Source organism: Myzus persicae, unplaced genomic scaffold (assembly GCF_001856785.1).
Source record: "Myzus persicae strain clone G006 unplaced genomic scaffold, MPER_G0061.0, whole genome shotgun sequence".
Classification (NCBI taxonomy): domain Eukaryota; kingdom Metazoa; phylum Arthropoda; class Insecta; order Hemiptera; family Aphididae; genus Myzus; species Myzus persicae.
In genome coordinates this window covers 137,318-158,645 of record NW_019104012.1, presented here as the reverse complement: position 1 = coordinate 158,645, position 21,328 = coordinate 137,318, and the positions used below count along the sequence as shown (strand labels likewise).

The 21,328-nt window shown below is 28.5% G+C and overlaps 2 protein-coding genes across 4 annotated transcripts; both read right to left on the bottom strand.

The window, feature by feature from the left end:
- Positions 1-331: 331 nt before the first annotated feature.
- LOC111037575 (neurotrophin 1-like) lies at positions 332-10,763 on the bottom strand. Of its 2 annotated transcripts, none has more exons than XM_022320229.1 (10): positions 10,567-10,763; positions 7,722-7,882; positions 6,456-6,756; positions 6,166-6,253; positions 5,933-6,077; positions 4,073-4,189; positions 3,865-4,011; positions 3,628-3,751; positions 3,332-3,453; positions 332-644 (listed from the first exon to the last, which is right to left on the bottom strand). In XM_022320229.1, the coding sequence occupies exons 1-10, from the start codon at positions 10,603-10,605 to the stop codon at positions 401-403; spliced, it is 1,488 nt and encodes a 495-aa protein (XP_022175921.1). In that variant the 5' UTR covers positions 10,606-10,763; the 3' UTR covers positions 332-400. The 2 variants fall into 2 exon arrangements, with proteins under 2 accessions (XP_022175921.1, XP_022175920.1); XM_022320228.1 differs by having other exon boundaries at positions 3,212-3,453; positions 10,567-10,760.
- Positions 10,764-12,014: 1,251 nt separating this feature from the next.
- On the bottom strand, positions 12,015-16,673 carry LOC111037576 (amino acid transporter AVT1D). Of its 2 annotated transcripts, none has more exons than XM_022320232.1 (8): positions 16,436-16,673; positions 16,236-16,347; positions 16,036-16,148; positions 15,835-15,967; positions 13,082-13,232; positions 12,871-12,958; positions 12,585-12,791; positions 12,015-12,511 (listed from the first exon to the last, which is right to left on the bottom strand). In XM_022320232.1, the coding sequence occupies exons 1-8, from the start codon at positions 16,542-16,544 to the stop codon at positions 12,126-12,128; spliced, it is 1,299 nt and encodes a 432-aa protein (XP_022175924.1). In that variant the 5' UTR covers positions 16,545-16,673; the 3' UTR covers positions 12,015-12,125. The 2 variants fall into 2 exon arrangements, with proteins under 2 accessions (XP_022175924.1, XP_022175922.1); XM_022320230.1 differs by having other exon boundaries at positions 16,236-16,356; positions 16,436-16,670.
- Between the last annotated feature and the right edge of the window lie 4,655 nt (positions 16,674-21,328).

Here is a 21,328-nt window from a genome sequence, read left to right as displayed (position 1 = left end):
GTCATGAGTCATGTGTAGTGTGTTATAGGTACTCAATTCTATTACTTGACGATAAATATTTAATAGGAAACTACTTTTCTATGATTTATAGTATACATTTTATGCAAATAGAAACAAAACAAACAACAGTACGAGTTCCTCTTGAAAAAAAAACAATATCTAATAAGACCACAGCAATGACGGCCGCAGTGAGGGAAGAAAGCGTTCTTGGAACGTGACCGAACCGGAACAATTAGTTGAGTGTTTGTTAATCTACTATACCTGTAATTTATGAAATGATATCGGTCAAGTGTTGCCGTGTTGGTATTTCCGGAACAATACAAGTGAAAGGTATTATGAATATCAAATTTTAATATAAAAATATAAATAAATAAACAAATAAATTAATACAGCATAGAAATCATTTAAAGTGTCTCGGGCCAAACTCTTCTGCCATAGGAGTCCAACCGTTGCTAGGCGTTTGGAATTCGGTATTGGGAGCCATCAAATCGGCTTTGCGCTGCATAAGGTCCTGCTTCCGAACTTCGGGAGGTGATGACGGCTGTGGAGATACAAAATATTCCATAATCGGGTGATAGTTGTAATTGGTCCTAGTAGTTTGATACGGATCTGGAGGTTCGGTTGGAGTGTTTTGAGTCGTCAATCTGTAAAATATATGTTTATATTTAGTATGCTTAGGTATAACATTTTAAGCTATAAGCTAATAAACTAATGTTTCTCAAACTGGAATCCGCAAGTATACCTGAGAAGGTCCACAAATTCATATTTTTATTGGGTTTATTGAAATAATAGTTTTAAATATTAAATAACTAACTGGACTTGGTAATTCATGATTTAAAAATTAAAATAAAATATAAATATAGCAGTGTAATATTTTTGTATCACATTGTAAAATATTTATTATATGGTTAAAAAAATATGGCATTATTATTATTTATTTTTGTTAAAGATCATAGCATGTTTCCTATCGTATCGGTTAGTAAGAAAAAAAGTTTGTGAAATGCTATAGTGGTATAGTCAATAATAATGATGATTTTAAAACAATAAATTAACACAAAATGTGTTAGTTTTAGGAACAAAACATGTTTGCCACGTGTTATTTCAACAAAATTATGTTAAAGTATCGTTTATTTTAGCTATACGTAAATGCACCTACCTATAAATTAATTTGCATTCCAATAATTATTAATAAACTTACCTAACTTGTACATAAGCTATTTTACCTACAGTATAATATTTATAGTATTTAAGCATTTAACTTATTTTTATTTTATTTTTATTTCCCAGAAAAACATCATCGTATTCACAAGTCAAATATTAAAATAAGATGTGAAACAGAATGCAAACTCATAGGTACTATTTTGTGTAATAGTTCACTGACGTCCAATAGTACAAAAAATTATGCATTAGGTTTGGAGTTAATGTTGAACGTATATCAAATAAAAATGTTTGTTATAATATACTGAGTATATTATACTCATATTATGGGTATGATTACTATAACCTGTCCATTTAATAAGATATTGTTGATGAATTACCTATTTAATATAGGAAGTATGTTATATACTTATACAACCAAAGAAATCAAAAAATTGAAAATTATTTAGAAAAAATACTCAAATTATACTGAATTTTCAGTAAAGAATTATCATCTGAAAATTGTCAAGCCTAAACTTTATGATTTAATGGAAATAATAGAAATGAAACATTTATGAGAACCTATTACTATTTGTTTGGGTGGTAAGTCCATTGGGCACTTTAGTTGAAGCAATCGTTTAAGGCCTAATCTATACTTAATAATATGCCTGTACCGTATTTTATTTTATTATTATTTGGTGTTTGTTTTTAGAATATAACTCCTAATAACTAAATTCACAAAAATTAGTAATTATACTGTATGTTTAACAATTGTAATAACTAACCATATTTTTTTATTAAAATTGTTTATTTTTTTATGTTAGCTGTTATCAAAATATTGTTGTTAGTATACTCCATAAACCTGTCTAAGTTATCAACAATAATAATAATTATATAAGTTTGTATAAAACCGTATATTATACATATTACAATGCACAAATAAAAATCAATTTAAAATATGTTTTACAAATAGTTAATGGAAGCATTTATCAACAAACAAATACATGTTCATATAAATTCCTATCTACAAGACGTTTCTGTCCACTTACTGTCACTCGTAACTTTCTATTGTTAATTTTTATACTTATTATTTTATTTTATTCATCCCAAAATCCAAATAATGTAAAAATGAAATACAAATGTTAGGTACTTTGTTCAACAATAAATTATAAATATAATATTCATCAGTGAATAAATATAAAATATCTTCACTGCAACACAAGAAACACTGCGCGTTAAATGTAAGGTATCGACAAGAATGTTGCGATGTTGCTGTGTCGAGTTTAGTTACAAAATAGATGGTGGCAATAATATTACAATCAATAATAACATCGTTTTTGAAGTGTACTTTGAATTAGTAAGTTATTTGCAGTAATTTGCATGTAATATGGAGAATTAAAATTGATTTCAAAATGACTAGTATATAAATAAGTATCAGTGATGTAAATATGTTTACAATATTATGTACTGATTTATGTATCTATGTGTATGCATGACTTATGTATGTATGTTTCAATTTTTGTATGTATAATATGTATTGTTTGCATATGTACTATGTAGTGTAAACTACCTATCTTTATTCCAATTTTGACTATCAAAAATATTATGTTTACCAGCTTAATCTATTGACTGTAGTAAGTATTATATGCATAGTTAATTATTATTATTTTGATATTTTACTGTAAAAGCGATATAAAATATTAATAAATGAGTTAAATGAAATCTAAATATTATTTTGTCCATTCAATTACATAAAAGTTTCAGTAATAAAGGTAAAATATTTTGAGTTAAGAAAATACTTCTAATGTGTAAAACATAGTAAGATTTAAGAATAAAAGCCATCTTATTAAGAAAATATATTAAACACATCTTAATAAATAATAGGATAACGATAACATCAGATTTGGTGTTAACAAATGTAATTTATTACCAAATACTATTACGATGTAAAAAGTCAAATTGAGATAAAGATAGGTGTGCAAAAGTTGTTCAATATTTTTATGTGCAAATTACATTTAAAAGTTATAGTTAATTCGTTTAAGTAAAATATTTTATTGTATAAAATAATAATTACTTATTCTGGTTTTTCTTGTATGGTCTCCTAGTTACTGTTGGGTATTTAGCAGGGAGTGTTTCATGCACCGTATATTGGGAAGGGCTAGTAGTTTGTTGTACTCGTTTATGAGGTGCTAACTTTTTTTGATTAGTATTTGAAGGTAGTGTATGTTGATCGTCTGCAACGGAATTGTGTGACTCAAAGTTATCTGGAGCTAGTGGATTTAGTTCTTGAATATGACAAGCGCAACACGTGGGCACCTGAAATATATTAAAATCAAACTTAATTTATTGGTTTTTTATTTAATTTAAATCTATATATTTATATAAGACATGATAAGCTGTACTGCAGCTGCAGACTGAAGTCGTAATAATAATGTAATACTATTACAACAAATTATATTAATAGCTTGTCAAATATCATATATCTAATACCTTAAATATATCCATCGTTAATCCAGAGAATTGATCCCAAGTAAGTAACCTATGATAATTATACACTTGATGACATGTAGATTTGAATTTTGTGGAGACATGGGAACATCTGGTTTCTGGTTTCCTAAAAAAGAGTAAGCAATAATTAACGACAAGGATAACAATAATAGGTGAACAAACTGCAAACCAAATAATTTAACCTCATAATTATTATGCAAAAAAAAAAGGGGAACTTACGAGCATTTTTCAAGTCGAAGAGTTTGAACATACTCATCAGTGTTCACAACGTATTTCCATTGACCGTTTGTCGATCGAGCTTTCTTTGGTCTAGCCATCGCTACTTTACTTTGACAAATTGCAACTTCAGGATTGCCATCAATTCTTCTATAGCATAAATAATATTTTTTTAGATTCTTTGTATTTTGATCAAACTAATTATAAATACCTTTCGGATATATTTGCATCGAAGGAATCAGAAATATTATACTTAGGATCCTTAATTAATGCTTGAAATGCAGCTCTACTATTGGCTGTATCTTCAATGCTTTCAATAATTTCCAGGCTGTAATAATTTAAACCAAAACAGTATTTTATTCAATTATTCAATTTTAGTTCCCTGGTAGAATATGTCTACACCGGCTCTAATGGGTAGTGACTAGACTATTCATAAAAAATGCTCAGTTTAATACAATAGTAATTTAATATTATTATTAATACCCCAAAATATTTATTTTAGGGTTTCAAGTTCATACATAATTATTGATTATGAATTTATGGTACTAATGTAGCAATTTAATATACAAATACAAAACTGACAAATCCTTATCCCATTTCCATATGCCCGTTAGTAAGTACTTATAAGTTATACACAATAAATATGTAAAATTCGTATTTTAATAACGTATAAAATAGTGAAATATAACCTATATAGTGATATAATACAAATATAATAAATTGCATTACAGATTTACAGCCTACATGAGAGATAAACATAAAGTATATTATACGAGTGTAGTCCTCATAGTTCTACTCTTATATTAATATTAGTAAAATAGTTCCTACACATCATGAATGAACTTCAATGGATAACGATAATATACCTATGTATAATTCAAATTGTAAGCCGATAATATCAAGTGAAAAATTACAATTTAAACTATGATAAGTTATAGTGCCCATGGGCATCCAAAAGAAGGGTTAAAGGGGGGACATGTCTCCTCTAAACAATAATAAAATATTCAAAAAAATTATACATGCTTTGAATCCATTTACTAATTTCATATTTTCATATTTAATACCATACTTGATACCATAGACTTTTGATTAATGCTTAACAGTGTCACTTAATCAGTTACGTACATATACCAATCATTTTATGTTGATACAGAACAATAGGTTTTAGAATCTAGTTTAATTCAAATTTGTCCTCCGCCTTGATAGTTCCAATATGGGTGCAGATAGGTACAATTTGTACCCAGGTATTTATAGTAATAGAGTTTACAGTGTTTCTCTTCCCATTCATTTTATTTCGGTTTTTTTTTTTAAATTATATAATTTATTAATTATTAACTCTTACATATTGTCCAAAATCCAAATATGTAGTACAATTTTAAAAAAAATTGACACGAGGCCTTAAAATTATTGTAGGCGTTTGCTTTTTTTCTATAATATTATTTTACTTACTGAATGTGTCAGCTATACATTTGATTCATACTAAGGACAATAAAATATATGACATTTTATTTTACTTATTTTAGATAGTTGTTCTATGGTTTTTTTATTATTTAATATTTTTTTTTACTTTTTTTAATTCTTAATAACTATTTTTTATTACTCAGATATATACTATACATAATTAAGAATTTTCAACAATCTTTTATCTGAAAAAGTCATAAACTGTTTATTTAAGTTTAAAGAATAAAACAAAATTAATAGCCTGGATAGGTAAGTTTTAAAATGTTTTTTAAATAATTTTAATTGCTTTTTTAGGTTGTTTAATGATTTTTTAGTTTCATGGCACAACAAAATTCTATCTCGTTATAATCGATAGCTTCAAAACACCATCAGTGAGTTCAACATATAAGTTACACAAATAATATATAATTTAAAGTCCAGTTATTATTGCCTTAATAGATTAAATAACTGGATCATTGAAGAGTTATCCAGTATCCTATAGGCTATAACTAGTTATAACTGACCTTGGGACCATTTTTGATGTGTCTTATACATCTAATTATTGATCCCCCTCCGTCTTATTCAAATTTATCTATTTTTAAAATATAGATCTAATGAAGCCTGTACTAACTCGGGGTATGCTTGAACGTTCAGACAAATGTTATCACCAAACAAGTCGCAGTCATCTAGTGGGCTTTCAGAGGTGGGCGGCGATTCCGGTACCTTGCTGGGTTGTCTGAGTACAGTTGCATGCGGCGAGTAGGGTCTCTTCATACCTGTTTCGGCATTAATGCAAACGTGTTATTTGGGTCAACGGCCTTGAGACCAGCTATATTTGTATGAGTTATAAATAAAACCAGTTACCCGGTCGTTCAAGAATCCGCTGCGGAAACCGTCGGATCAATGTATTCGGCATTCGGAGGCGATTAGGAGGAACGGACAAATGGTAAGACTGTTTAAAACGAACAAAATAAAATAAAACATAAAACCCAGAGATATGATGGTAAATAGCAACGCGTACGGTATATACGTGTAATAATAATAATAATAATAATAATAATAATACGGTGTTGGGATTTTTAAAATCAACCGCACGACAACCATAATATTATAATAGGTAATAACATAATATCATAGTAAGCATATTAACTGACCCCGTAACCGGATGACGCCCTAGCCGACGAACCACTGCCGCCCGAGGCCGGTTGACCATTCCTCAGCATGGCCGCTATGTCCTGGCTGATGGGCAATAGGAGTTGCGCGTTCAGCGCCTTGTTGTTTAGGTTCTGCGATTGGCCCTTACCCATCACCATGCCGGCGAGTGCAAGCCGTTGTGCTGGGGTCATAGCCTTGATGATGGGCACGACTTGAGCCAGTCGTTCCTTCATACCCGGTTTCCGCATCGCTGACTGCACTAGTTTTTGCATGCTGTCGGATTTTCGATCTGCCATATTTCTGTACATATTGTATTCGCACGTTAACATGATATTTTACTCGGGTTAATGTATGCTTTTGTTAAAAAGAAACAACATATAATGTAAATAATATATCTATTATGACCAAATTATATTTAAGTACGCAATTGAAAAACACGCTAACCAGTAATTCTCGGTTACTTTATGACTATATAGCTGCGTGATCTACAGTAGTTATAAGATAATCAAAAAATAATATTATTAAAATCGGCATAGATAAAACAGTTAACACGGAATGATAAAATATGTCATACATTTTAACAATAGTATAGATGACTAAATATAATTAGCAATATCAATAACATTTTTTTATTAAAGACAATGTACACCATGATTTACAGATTACATCTTCTACACGAACGCTGTCCAAAAATAATTTTTTAATATAGTAAAGAAAGTCATCGGACCATATATAATTATAAACTATAGGTCTAACTTTTATAATAGAGTTTGTTTATCATCACACAATACATTTTCTACTTGAAACCTCTAGTGCAAAATTTTTAAATAATATCGTAAGAGGGAAACATACATACATAATGTACTAAAAAAATTATACGCAAGTTGCATTTGATGGATTAATGAATAGTGTTAACCATTTAATTTTACAGAATTTTCACTATTTTTGTTATGGTAGGTTTATTTTTATGAAACCATATAAGTTTGACAAGAAACAACGATTTATTATATTCACGACGCAAAGTCAAATATTTTATGGATAAAGTAACATGTTCGTTCTCTTATATACTAATGTGGGTGTAGAACTATAGAGTAATAAACTACTACAGAGAAAGTTGGTCGCCATAAGATAGATTACTAATCATTTGCAGCAGAGGATTTTTAACGACCAACCTATGACTTATCATATGACACGATGCGTTGTTAAATACATTTTCCTGATAACATTGTCATTATGAATTTTTGGAGTATTATATAGATACTTACACGGACTCATCTGAGGGTACTTCGTCCATATCGAGATTGGACATGGGCATTTCACCTTCTACTGTTGTATTAGGAGGCTCGTCATTGTCTGTTACATCGTCGTTACCGACATTGTCCAAAGGAAAGTCGTCAAGATCGTCACAGGTAACAGCCACAAATGCCTGAAACACGTTTGATGCACACAAACGTAATGTTTAAAGTTGTATTTTAGAAACAGCTGTCACATTTTAAAACATGCAATTATTCATTTTAACGACCACAATATTCACAAGTGCCAACAATATTGCTGGTCTCTGCGTAGTAATTTAATTTAACAGCCCACGTAAATATACATGTTTTCCGACATTTATTCATAAGATAATATTAAGCGAAAAAATGCCTTTTGTCGTGTATACATATAAAAGTTTAATCAACAGACTAAAGCAGACTTGTTGTACCTAAATACCAAATGGATTTAGATCCTGTATATTTTGTCAAAATAAGCTATAACGGTGTCAACAAATTACTTGAAATAAGTGTTTATTTAATTTTGTATTTTTCTTTATTTAAAATATTCGAATATAATATTAAGTGATCACTGTAAGTACTTCATTTTTAAAATTTACATACCTACCTGAAATAATATATTTTCAAACTGAGCTTCATACATATAGAGTATTATATTCACATAATATACCTACATCACAAAGTTGTATATTATAGAATAAGTAGATAATTATTTTTTTCACAGCTAGTGTCAACTGATACTGTCTTTAGTTCTATATATATGGTAATGAGCATACTCAGTGCACTCTGAATATAGACAATACAAAAATATAAATTCTGATTATATATTAAAAATCCGAAAATATTCATATAATTTTAAAAAAGTAAAGAAATTACTAAAAAAACATATTATGATTGAATAACTAAACATTCCTTAAGTCTCACGGTATTAAATAACATTTCGTTAATTTTTTTTACATAACGCAAAAAGATTGCAATATGATGTAAACATTACTTGTGTTATAAAATTAATGTTATTTATAGAATACAATAATCAGTGATTAATATTTAAAATATATACCTACCTATACATCAAACACAAGATATTTTGGCTCAGTTTTGATGAAAATCTTAATTCAAAGAATATTTTTTTGTCGCAATTGCCACATAAATAAACAAATACAAACTCAACGTGATTAAATTAAAGTAGGTATGTTTTATAACCATAAATGTATTACTTTTTTAAATTATAAATTATTATAATTTTTAAAAACGTCAACTTTTTTTTAATAGTTACATTAATCATTATAAATGACGGACATAGGGTTTAGGCTTAGTTCATTATTCGGGTTAACTTTTTCGATTTACCCATATGACCCTGTATAATTTATACATTTATTTCGAGAAAACTCAGCCTCCCAGATATAGCTATTAATTTATGTTTTCTACCACAGGATGTACAAGGCAAACAATTGTTATATACTATTTTTTTTTTATCCTTAGGTTTTATATTTTATCATTGTTCCTGTTTTAATTAATTTGTACCAATCTCGATATTGTTTATGTGCACAGAATTTTAAATGTTCTAGTATTTTTAAAAAAACATTTATAATATGACATGTACCTATACGTACTGTAAACTCATAAAATATAATTAATTAATAACTGAATCTGAAAACACAAATTAAAAATATAAAAACTTGATAAATAGTTCTTTCTAAAAGTTCTTATAGGCTTATAGACCACTATTATATAGCCAAACAATGTCAAAAAGAAATATTTTAAATAATTATGAATTTTAATTTATTATTCGGTGTAATTTCGTTTAAATAGTTTACATTATCACATAATGTTTGTTATTGTGACTGCTGATATTTTCAATAAAAAATATGAAAACTAGTAAAGTCAGATGTTGAGACATGTGTCAATACATCAGTCTCAACTGAATGTCATCAACAGTTTTCACTATCTTTTAAAACATTCGATATTTTACTTTTTCCTTTTATTCATCTAGGTATTGTATGTACCTGAGGCTGGGACCATCGGAAAAAATGTGCAGTAGTTCACTTTCACAGGACGCATGACCAATAGACCGAAGAATAAAATAAATTTGTGAATAAAAAAAAATATTAATCTTGTTTAATCAGTTTAAATTCTACATACATCAACTATTTATTCATTTTGAACACATTTTTAATAATAATAAAAAAAAAATTTTATTTCTTAAACCTTTTTTCATTAGATAATCATTTGTTATACCATTAATCATCATGATATACAATTTGAGCTTTAAGGATATAATTATTATAGCAACGTAATTTATAATGATATTTGACCTAAGTACATTTTATACTTAAACACATTTTTTAACATTGCTATAGAAGTAGGTAGCGAATATCTATTAGTTATTTATTAATTATTTACAGATATTTATGTATTATATTTTATACCTATTATTGTTATTTATTGATATTAGTAGATAATATATATTAGGTACTTATATTTATTTCAAATAAAATGATTTACCTGATTTGACACACTGTTGAGTATCTCAATGTTTATAAAATAAGTATAAGTATTTAGTATCTAGATAGCTGCATGTTATAATAATCTTATACCTGGTTTTATTTAAAGTACTGATTATATCTTATTAGTAGATGAGGCACTTCGCAATATTTGAAAATATTGTCTCATCTATAGTAAATATACTTTTTCATATAATTGTTATTAACAATACATTTTATAAAAAAATTAAACTGACAAACTGTATTTGAGCTTTACAGCGTTTATTTAAATACCTACATATAAACTAATTTAACACTAATTTAATACTATTACTAATGTTGTATCATTTACTTACCGCTGCCGCAAACAACCACAATATCCAAACGTTATGCATCTTAAAATGGTATTGGCGTGGTAGTCATTTCCGTGTTAAAAACACGTAACTGTCATAATATAAACAATATCACAATACCAATTTAAATGAGACCTAACTATAACATAGAGACGATAGGGAGCTACTAGTACAGATAAGTCACTGTCTCTTCTGTTCGGAGATACAGTGAGATGGAATGTCGAACCGGTCTTTGGTGGGGCACATGCGCGCGTTCACGGAGGCCGAATAAGTTGGTCATTCAAGTTTAAGGTCAGTTATGTCTGCAAGGCGCCGTTTCAGATCTTAACAATATGTAAATTATATGTGATTGGGTTGTATCTTCTTAAAATCTCTCAATTTGATTAAATTTTTTATTTGTATGACTATCGCGGTTAATAATTAAATATTAAAATTAAATTTACAAACTCATATTGAATTATGCAAAATTTAAAAATAATAGAGTATTTATTAGGTACGCACACAATTTATGAAAACTTGGAATTTCAATCAATCCTAGCACTTTTTATAATATACCTGTTATCTGTACCCATATATATATATATATTTATAATTTTTTTTAACATAAATATGTTTTTGAGCTGGCAAGCTAGGTACAGGTATTTTTATTTTCTAACCAATTTTGCGTAACGCTTTGTCTATCACCACAGAAACGAATAAAATGTAAAAATTACCTAATTCCCACTAGGTTTATATACAATTTTAATGGTTACCTACATATTTGTATGATTTATAAATTTTCTTCGAAGTGGAGAATATCGAGTATTCGAGTAGTGTGCTACGTTTTTGTCACACGATCACCACATTTTAATCGAATAGTTTTTTTTACCAGGTAAGGCATAGGTACGCCGTGATACGTGAAAAAGGAACCCCTGTAACGTTCGCGAAATCGTAAAATCGGACAACAATGAATCGATTAAAAGTGGGCTATTGTATGCATGCGACCACGCATCTGTTATATGCTAATATCTAATAGCATGTGAATAGAGGCCAACGCTCTGGGAACGACAGTATTATTGTTGCCCTTGACTCATATTCATCACCTCGTTAAAACCAATGTTTACATTTTCCCATAACAAATATAAATGTACCTACCTACCGTATTTTCAACGTAGGTAGGTACACATTCATAACTTTATGAGCTTATTAAAATAAATTAAAAATTATTAAGCTGACAGTGGTGAACGGCACACATTGTTATTTGTTCCGGAAACATTTCATTTCTCATCGGAATAAACCGAGCAATGTGTAAGTGTGTGTGTGCGTGTATAGGTACCATTAACCAAGAATTATATTTAAACCTCTTTTCCTAGTAGAACATACCTTATTTAATGTAATATAATATGTAAATAATACATACAGATATGTGTATTTTTTTTGTAGGTAAAGTTTATGTCGTGTAAACAAAGTAATAAGTGACCATTACCAAATATTTTTATTCGACAGTTACAGTCACATACCGTTTTTCAGTGTTTACTCTGATTAACAAATGCGAAAAACAAACAAGTTATTGTCAAATTATGTCATTCAAATAATTTCATTATGCACGAAGGCGTGAACTTAGCATATATAATTGTGTCTCGAATCCCGGATACCGTTGACAAGATGGTTGCCAACGTTCCAGCCAATATTATAAATATCAACAGTGCTAAACGCTTGAAACCAACTGTCGGAGTCGGTTTCGCATTTGGAAACGTGCGATAACACACCCCTTCAGACTTTTTTATTTTTAGCCGACGGAGTGACCGTATTTTAACGTAAAACAATGGTGGCAAAAGGAACATCAATGGACCAGTCAACAGGGCACCTACTAAGCCCATCAATATGTCAAATCTTGGTACAGCCTCTCCTATTGTAACCGCCAACATCACTATACATGATCTTAATACACACCTTTTTCGATTGAATTCTTAAACATAACAATTGCACAGTGTTAAAGAATGTTATACAGTATATTATGTGAATATTGGTTTAGTACCTACCTTTAGGTATCTTAAGAAAATGTTCAATGTGCTGAAACAGTGCCGTGGTGCTGACTACAGTCGATAAACATATTTGAACTGTAACTAAAGTTATGTCGAGGTCCAATATATAATTACTAGACAGTTGATCCAGTAGATTAGAGCTCAAGAGCGATCCAAATCGTACATATCCGATGACAGTAGTAATTATAAATAAACTACACGTTACTACAATGCATATAAATATAAATTTAGTTTACAGTTTTAAAAAAAAAGTTAGTCTCAATTATTTTTGGTTACACCTTACTTAAAAATGCACAAATGATCGCCACAGGCAATTTTCGTTTGTTAACCATATCCATCTGTATGGTGAGGACGAGAGGATGTACATCAAACTATAATATGAGTGAATTACATTTTCTGTAGGTACTATCAATATTTAATATATTATATTCTAGGTGTTTCTATAAGCATTTATTAATTTAGACTATCATATAATAATTGAATAAAATCCAAACCTGAAATGCTAATAATCCGTAAGCGAGAGCGACACTGTTCCATGAAGGTTCAGGGATGGGTGCATACATTTCACGTTGTGTACCATACATTGCTATCCATGTTAAAACACTCACTGAGCCCACAAAAAATACAGAGCTTGATGCAATCCATCTAAATGAAATTATTAAATCATGATGCAAATCAATATTTTTATTTTTATTTTTATTTTTTTTTTTTAAGCTTCGGCAACTGAGGCCATTAGCTGTAGTAGGATTTGTATTGTAGGTTTGTATTGTATATTTTCAATTTTTTGGGACGGTAGGGGGGAACACGTGTGTGTTTGTTTTTGGCAGAATTTCGAATGGGGCACCCGTAGGTTTCTGCCATGCCCCGGGGGTGGGGGATGGCAGCACTTGTTCTCCGGTCACCGCGACTTGTCCGGAGAAAAATGCCGCCCGGTAGCCGAGGATCGAACCGCGACCGGCTGCGTCGCAGCGGACGCGTCAGACCACTCGGTCACCTCATCCCCCAATATTTTTATTGTATTGTATGTAAATACTATAACATTTATTATTTATTTATTACGTACAAATGTATGATGTGCTCATACTATTAGGATTTTATAGAAAATTTAAAATTTTTAAAATATTTTAACCGTAAGCATCATGCGTATTATGTATAAACTATAAAGCATGTAATAAATTATGTTATAAATTGTAATATACCTTTATAGTGTTCATTATGTGTTTATGTAATATAGGTAAATATCCTTATTATTTTACTAGCAATTATTTACAGAAATCGTCCTAAAAACTAATTATATTGATCAAAGCTCATAATTGTTTGTCATCGTTCATTATCATCCAAAAGAAAAATTCCGTACCCAATACCCTTGCCTTAACAAATACAATATAACTTTATAAGAGCATTATTGCATGTATTAAGAATCATACTGGTCCAACACCACAGGAATCTTGTAAAGTAAATACATAATATGCCAATTGATAAACCATTTCGAAGTATCAATCATCAAGTCAGGGCTTTATTTATAAAAACTAATGTAAAATCAATTATATAGTTCTAAATCTAAACACAATTTACCAAATCAGCCAGCCAGCAATTATCCACAAGTATGAATAAAATGAAAAATAACGCAATATTAAGTGATGAAACAAAACTAATACTAGTTTACTATTTTACTACAATTTTATAATAACAAGTTCATGGTTTTTCTAAAAATCTGAGTTACACATTAGAGATTAAATAGGTACAATTATTCTAATTTTTAGTGTACCTTTATTTTGTAGAACCATTGTAAAAAGTAGACATTCATTTTTACAACCACGCTGTATTATGTATGCTCTATATATTATATACGTATATATATACTACAAATATGTATATATATAATCATAATTCATAATATAATGTATGCGTAACAAGTAACAACTAACATATATAGTCTATACAGAGTATAAATACTACAACTAATAATTAACAATTAACTTACTAACGTTTTCTATTAAAAGTACTAAATATTAGTCAAAAATCAAAATAATATTTAGTATTTACACTAAAACAATATTAGATTTAAATTATAAATAAATACTAATCATCGAATTCATCTATTGAGTTCCAATTAAAATCCAAACTATCACTACAAAAAATATATATTAAGCCGGTGCTGATTTTTCAAATTTTTCACAATTCTATACAATTTGAAAATTATATTTTATATTTTAGTTGCTAATTATAATATTTGTCCACTAATCTATTATCCCATACCTATTTAGAGAGGGAGGGGTGATACGGTGTATTATATCGAAAAAATGACTTCACAGGAATAATTCCCAGGCCTTGTAGAAATGTTGGATTTTTGATAACCGTTTTTTTATCTAAAAGAAGAAGACTTCCCACAAGCCTCATCAAACTCCCATCTTTTATTTTATTTCATAAAATAATATAATTTGTAAAAAAAAGCTTAAAATTGTATTATTTTTGAAGGCCATATAATAAAGTTTGAGATTAAAATATCGAAAAACGGAGTTTAATGCGGCCTATAGAAAGTTATCCTCTTTTAGGTTAAAAAAATGTATCAAATTTTGTTGATTTTACAGAACAGGATAGAGCGGATTCCCGTAGAGCGTATTTTTATAGACAAAATTACATTGGCGTCTTAGGCGCCTTGATATACAAATAACAAACTACTCATCCATCCTTTGACTTCTTATAATCTTATGGAATTCAATTTTAGGAATCATTCAAAAACTCAATTATAAAAATTATATAATCTTTCCAATCAATATTCTCAGAACAATGATCCATGATATGTTAGTACTCGAACTCTCCAAAATGACCCACCCTGATGAGGCATCTAAACGATTTCATTAAAAACTACATTATCATTTAAGTCCTCTCATATCAAAATTATCTATCGTGTTTACTTTATGTCATTATTTTCATATCAGTATGTATATATGTATATTTAAGTATTTTCTGCTCGATAAAAACTAATAAGTTTTATTGTTGGTCATTGGACGTCATTGGACGTCAGTAAACACAAAAAATGTATTGTTTGGGTGATAAATAATAATAGATTATTGTTATTATTTAAATTTAAGATTATACAAACAACTAATATTTTTATGCACAATAACTTGAGATACATAAAAACATAATTAAATAATACCTACCTAATTAATGAAACATTTAATCCATTATTTGATCAGTAAAAAACAAAATTGTTCAGAATAAATATTAAAATTTTACGTACTTCATATCTTTTGGACTCCCAAGCCAGAGAGGTGGACACAATACTATTCCAATGACAATCAACCAAATGCACGGTGACACGTCAAATCTTTCACTCGAGAATTTAATTCCAAGAATGTGAAGATTGTAAGAAGCTTTGGTTTGAAAACATGTTTACTGATTACAGGATATAATCGGTAAAATTAAACGTCACAACTCTTACCAATTAGGAGGTTTGGAATGCACGCACCAAATACGGCGACGTCCAACATAACTGTGACAATGCCCTTTACTTTATTACCGAAAATAAGCTCCGCTAAAGCAGCATATGGATACCTAAAATACATTAAATTTTTAAATTTTTAGTACTTTTAATGAAAAACGATTAACCGATACTTTTTTGTGCCATGACAATATTATTACCGGTTTTTTTTTACAATATTTGGTTCAATTTCTTCAGCTATGATCCAACATTTCCCCAATAAAATGGCAGTGTATACTTGAATTGCAAACACACTAATAGCTAGTGGTATTCCTAACCATCCTGTGTACTGCTGATTATTACTCAATACCCACTAATACATAATAAATAATAACAATATGTTACACATTATACAACTTACCACATTTTATTATAGGTCCTGGTAACACAACTATCGGAAATATACCAAACAAATCAACAATACACAAAATTGCGAAAGGCACTGTCAAACCACTAGAGTCCACAATCATTTTAAAATGGTTTGTTTTTAACTGGCTTTCAAACCAAAATTGCGAAATTAAGAATATGTTGCCCACCTCTATTGTGAACTATCTACACCATACTGAACATTCTCATGATACTAAATATTCAAGTAACACAATCGTTGTAGATGAAGCCCTCAAAAACCCTATTCGATAACCATAATAATATACTATAATATTATACTGACCATATTGCTGTGCATTATAAAAATGTAGTAACTTGATACATCTGTTCCTAAATAAAATATACTCAGTGCAGGGTACCTCAGTAGGTAATTATACTTTTGAGCTATTTTCAATTTTTTATATTGCTCTATACATCCATTATTATAATTTTTAAGGCAGCTATAAATATTTTATTTTTATGGCTGTGTGCACATGTTTATTTATATGTCAAATTAACAAAAGTAAAATAGATATTACGGTTATTATTAGAAAAATAGTGTGACATAAACTTTTTTAAAGTTTTTCTAAATATATACTATAATTTCATAATATAAAAAATATATTAAAATACCAAACTAGATAGCATAAGTCATTCATATTGAACAATTTTTTAACAATTAATACAATTTAAATTTATAGCGTGGTTACAATCTTAATTGTATAAGACTTTTTTTGATTTTAAGCCGCACTAGGAATTACTTTCCCCGTGGAAAAATAGAATTAAATGATGTTTGACAGTCTTTGAAGAGTATTTTATAATGGTTTGTGTAATATACTAATGTAGGTATCCCGAACTCAGTTGGAGAGCTCGGTAAGATATCTATTATGAGTAAGTATCTATTTCAATCCATGTTTAACTATAATATAAAAAAGTCTTAAATATTTTGTTTCATAATAAATTACGGTACTCCGTATGGGCTACAGTGTTTAAATAAGTATTTGAATAAAAGTATCAATTATTTAATAGGTACCTATCAAATACCTTTTTAAATACTTTTACTATTAAATATTTAAAGTAAATGTAAAGTAAATATTATTGATATTAAAGATTTGTTTTTATATACTTACCAGCTGATCCCGTGCACTTCGTTGCCAGTTAAAAATGCCAACTCTTTTTTTTTAGTTATTTTTTTAAATTAATTTGTCTTATTAATAATTTTTGTTGATTTTTTTTACTTCTAAACGACTACGTCCATATGCTTCTACTCCGCCGATAATACCTACTGTACCCATAACAGAGACGTTACCACTTTTTTATTTTTAAAAAAGTAATTCAAATACACGTAAAAAGCATTACTTACATTTATTATTTACTATTAAATAATATTCTATAGATAGTAATTTGATTACTTTGAAAAAAATGTATTTGAGTACCTAGTATTCCTTACAACCTAAGTATTAGATGTTTTATTTATCGACTAGAAATCATTTTATTTTACGATTTGCTTGAATTACGAATGCACGTCTTCAAAACCATTTTACCGTGTACTGTGGCCTCTTTATGCATGAACCTTGGAATATAAAATATAAGATAAGATATATTGGATGAAGAATCATTATGAGTAGAAATCGAAATAAATTATTAGAAACTATTAAAAATCATATTGGGTAAATTAAAAATTAAGGTTAGTTGATAAAATATTTTAATATTAATCCTACATTATTGTAGACTGTTAATATTTCATTATAAAAATTACATTTTAGATTTTGAGCGAAGCAATGAATTTTTTTTTCTTTCATCACTCACTGAAGCGTAGGCGCATTTGGGTTAGATTTATGGGGGTGCTAAATTTATGTCGACTTAAGTGGCCCTCGGGGGCTTTACCTCCCACAGGCCACTTCATCCATTCGTCATCATTAGACTAACTTTTTAAAGACCCTTCAATCTATGTTCATTTTTTTTTTTAAATACCTTATCGACTAACAAAAATGAACGTATCTAATTCTATTGGTTCAATTTAAAAATGTTATCATTTTTGATTTGCTTAAAAAAGTGGAGCTTGCATCAGTCAAAGTATATACGTATTCAACATCTTTAATAGATTATTTTCGTCATGAATTTGCTAAAATTTAAAAGTGCACCGAGCAATGCAGAGTAACATATTGTTCATGCATTCAAACATATACATTACATTTTTTAATAGTATCATTGGAAGTACTTACAATTTTTTTCAAGCTATTTCAAGTCCATTAATTTTTATGTTTTGGTCTAATGACTAGGTACATGAAATATACACGAGATAGTGTAATATGATGTATGATGTCGATGATTGGTGGGAAATATACACACAATAATGATAGTTTACATACTACACAAAGACGAACAGTGAAAACAAGAGACGAAATGATTGCCTAAACACAATTCCTTAAAAATAAAATGTTTACAGGGATATAATATAAACAATTACCTATAATTATTATATAATACATGTATTATTAATATTACTAAAATTATATCTTAGTAATAAATTTATCATAATATTATAACCAATACTGATGCTAAGGACCCTCAAGCACCCCCCCTAAATATCACCTAAATACTTAGATTTTTAACTCTGATGATTATTTTTAGTGGAAAATTCAAAATTGGATCTGGTTGATACTTTGAGAATGTATGAGTGAAAAAAGTCCAGTATTTTTCAAAACAATCAGAATAACGATTTTACGTAAAACCAGTTATAAACAAAATTGATTTTGGTTTTTTCTATTTCCTAATTATACCACTAACCTATTCACGACATTCTACAATAAGGTGGTATTAGTTCAAAATTAAATGATGCACAATATATTATATACTAGGTTGGCAGACCGTTTCCACTCAGAATCCTTTTTCGTATAAAATTCATCGATGTACTTGTACCATATCCTGCGATTTTCATATTTTAGTATTTTATCAATGACACTGAGTGCCTGAGTGGAGACTTTAACAGTTGAAGAACAACTTGCACCAAGATTTCTTCGGTTTGTCAATGAGTTCTGACAGAACAAAAACCACTACTTAAGGTAGATAGTACAACTATTGACGTAATTTTTCAACGAAAATTAGAAAAAAATACTAACCCAAAATATATTACTCTTATTTTCGCTGATATAAATGTATAATATCTGAGTTACGAATTATTATATTTAAGTCAAGAACAAAAATAAATAATAAATAATGGTTCAAATTGTTTTTATACTTCCTATAATAATATAATTCATTTCACTCTAAAAGCATCTAAACGCTTTTATACATAAAAATATTTTCAGTAAATACCTACTGAGCACTGACTGGCTCATAACTTTTTTTATTAACTGTATTAAATTGTATAACCTTATAGTAGGTATTCGTAAAATATGTACTACGTTTTAATTAAATATCACTATGAATTATCGATAAGTGTGACTGTGTGAGATACTAATGTATTATAGTTTATAATTCATTGTTGTAAATTGTAATTAGTGTGTAAAAGGTAAAACTACATTATAGAATATATATTATATATATATAAATGCTCAAAGACATCTATTCATAATCAAAAGTAATAATAGTAGTTATGGTAGTGATATTCTATGCGGTTCTATTCATTCTATCTACTCATTATTATGGCTTTCACAGCTTCCATTAAGATCACCACTCGAAGCCCATACATACAGTGCAGTCATCGTGTGCTCCCTGACGTCCTGTTGATAGATGGAACATGAGTGTCAAGTTTCAAAACATTAATTGCAGTAGATATAGTAGATAGCATAAGTACACGAAAGTATAACCGTACTGCGTTGGATCGAGGAAATTTGTTGGTTGATATGACATAGCAAAATTATTCCATTAGGTATTGTAGCAAGTACTTTGTAAACCCATTTCATAGGACTATATTAATATAGATAATAGTATAGGTACTGTAGGACGTGCGTTGCAGCGTGCATCGTATAATATGATGTTCGTAGAATCTGCAACTTTAAATTGAAGAAAAAGATTTACTTAGAAATAGCCCCTAAGATCTGATCCTAACTAAAATTGATATATTGTTTAACATTCAGTAATAATGCAACAAATAACGATAATTGAAATTAAAATTATTAAACTCAAAAAATGTTTTAATTATTTTAAAATAAACTAGATCTAACGTCTACTTTAAAAAAAAAATAAATTGAAAACCTGGTTAGATGTAATATTGTTTTGTAAAATATTTTAAATTTTAACTATGAAAATGTACTTTGGTTGCTTACAGTTGCTTGTACAGTTAATGACTTTTATAACAATGGTTACAAATTAGAATTAAAAATATTATTTACTATATTATCTACATAATATAGCATAATTATATAAAAATAATAATGAAAATAATAATCACCAAAAAAATCCATTATATTTATTTTAAAATAAGGTCATTTATTAAAAAAAATGAAAAATATTTAAGAATTAAAAAAAACTCAAAATAAAACAATTATTAATCGACAAACATGTACTAAGTGGAAATATCATAAATTGTAATAATATTATAATGTTAACACACACTCACTAAGAAAATTTTAATTTTCTTCTCGCCTTCTAATGAAACACCAAAGGTAGGCCCATCTTTAACCATTTAAATAAATTAACTGCACCATTCACTGAAAAAAGTAAAAAAGAAAATATTCCCGTGAAGTATACAGTTGGTGGTTAGCTTCTGCTTCTTATTCAAACTTACTCCATATTCCTTTATATCACAAATGGTTATTAATTTATAATACTAATATAGTACAAATCGTAACTTATTTCAAAATATAAAGATAAAAATAAAATAATTAGCTGACATTATAAAACAATACTATTGTGAACTTATTCTATCAAGTGAAATATTCTA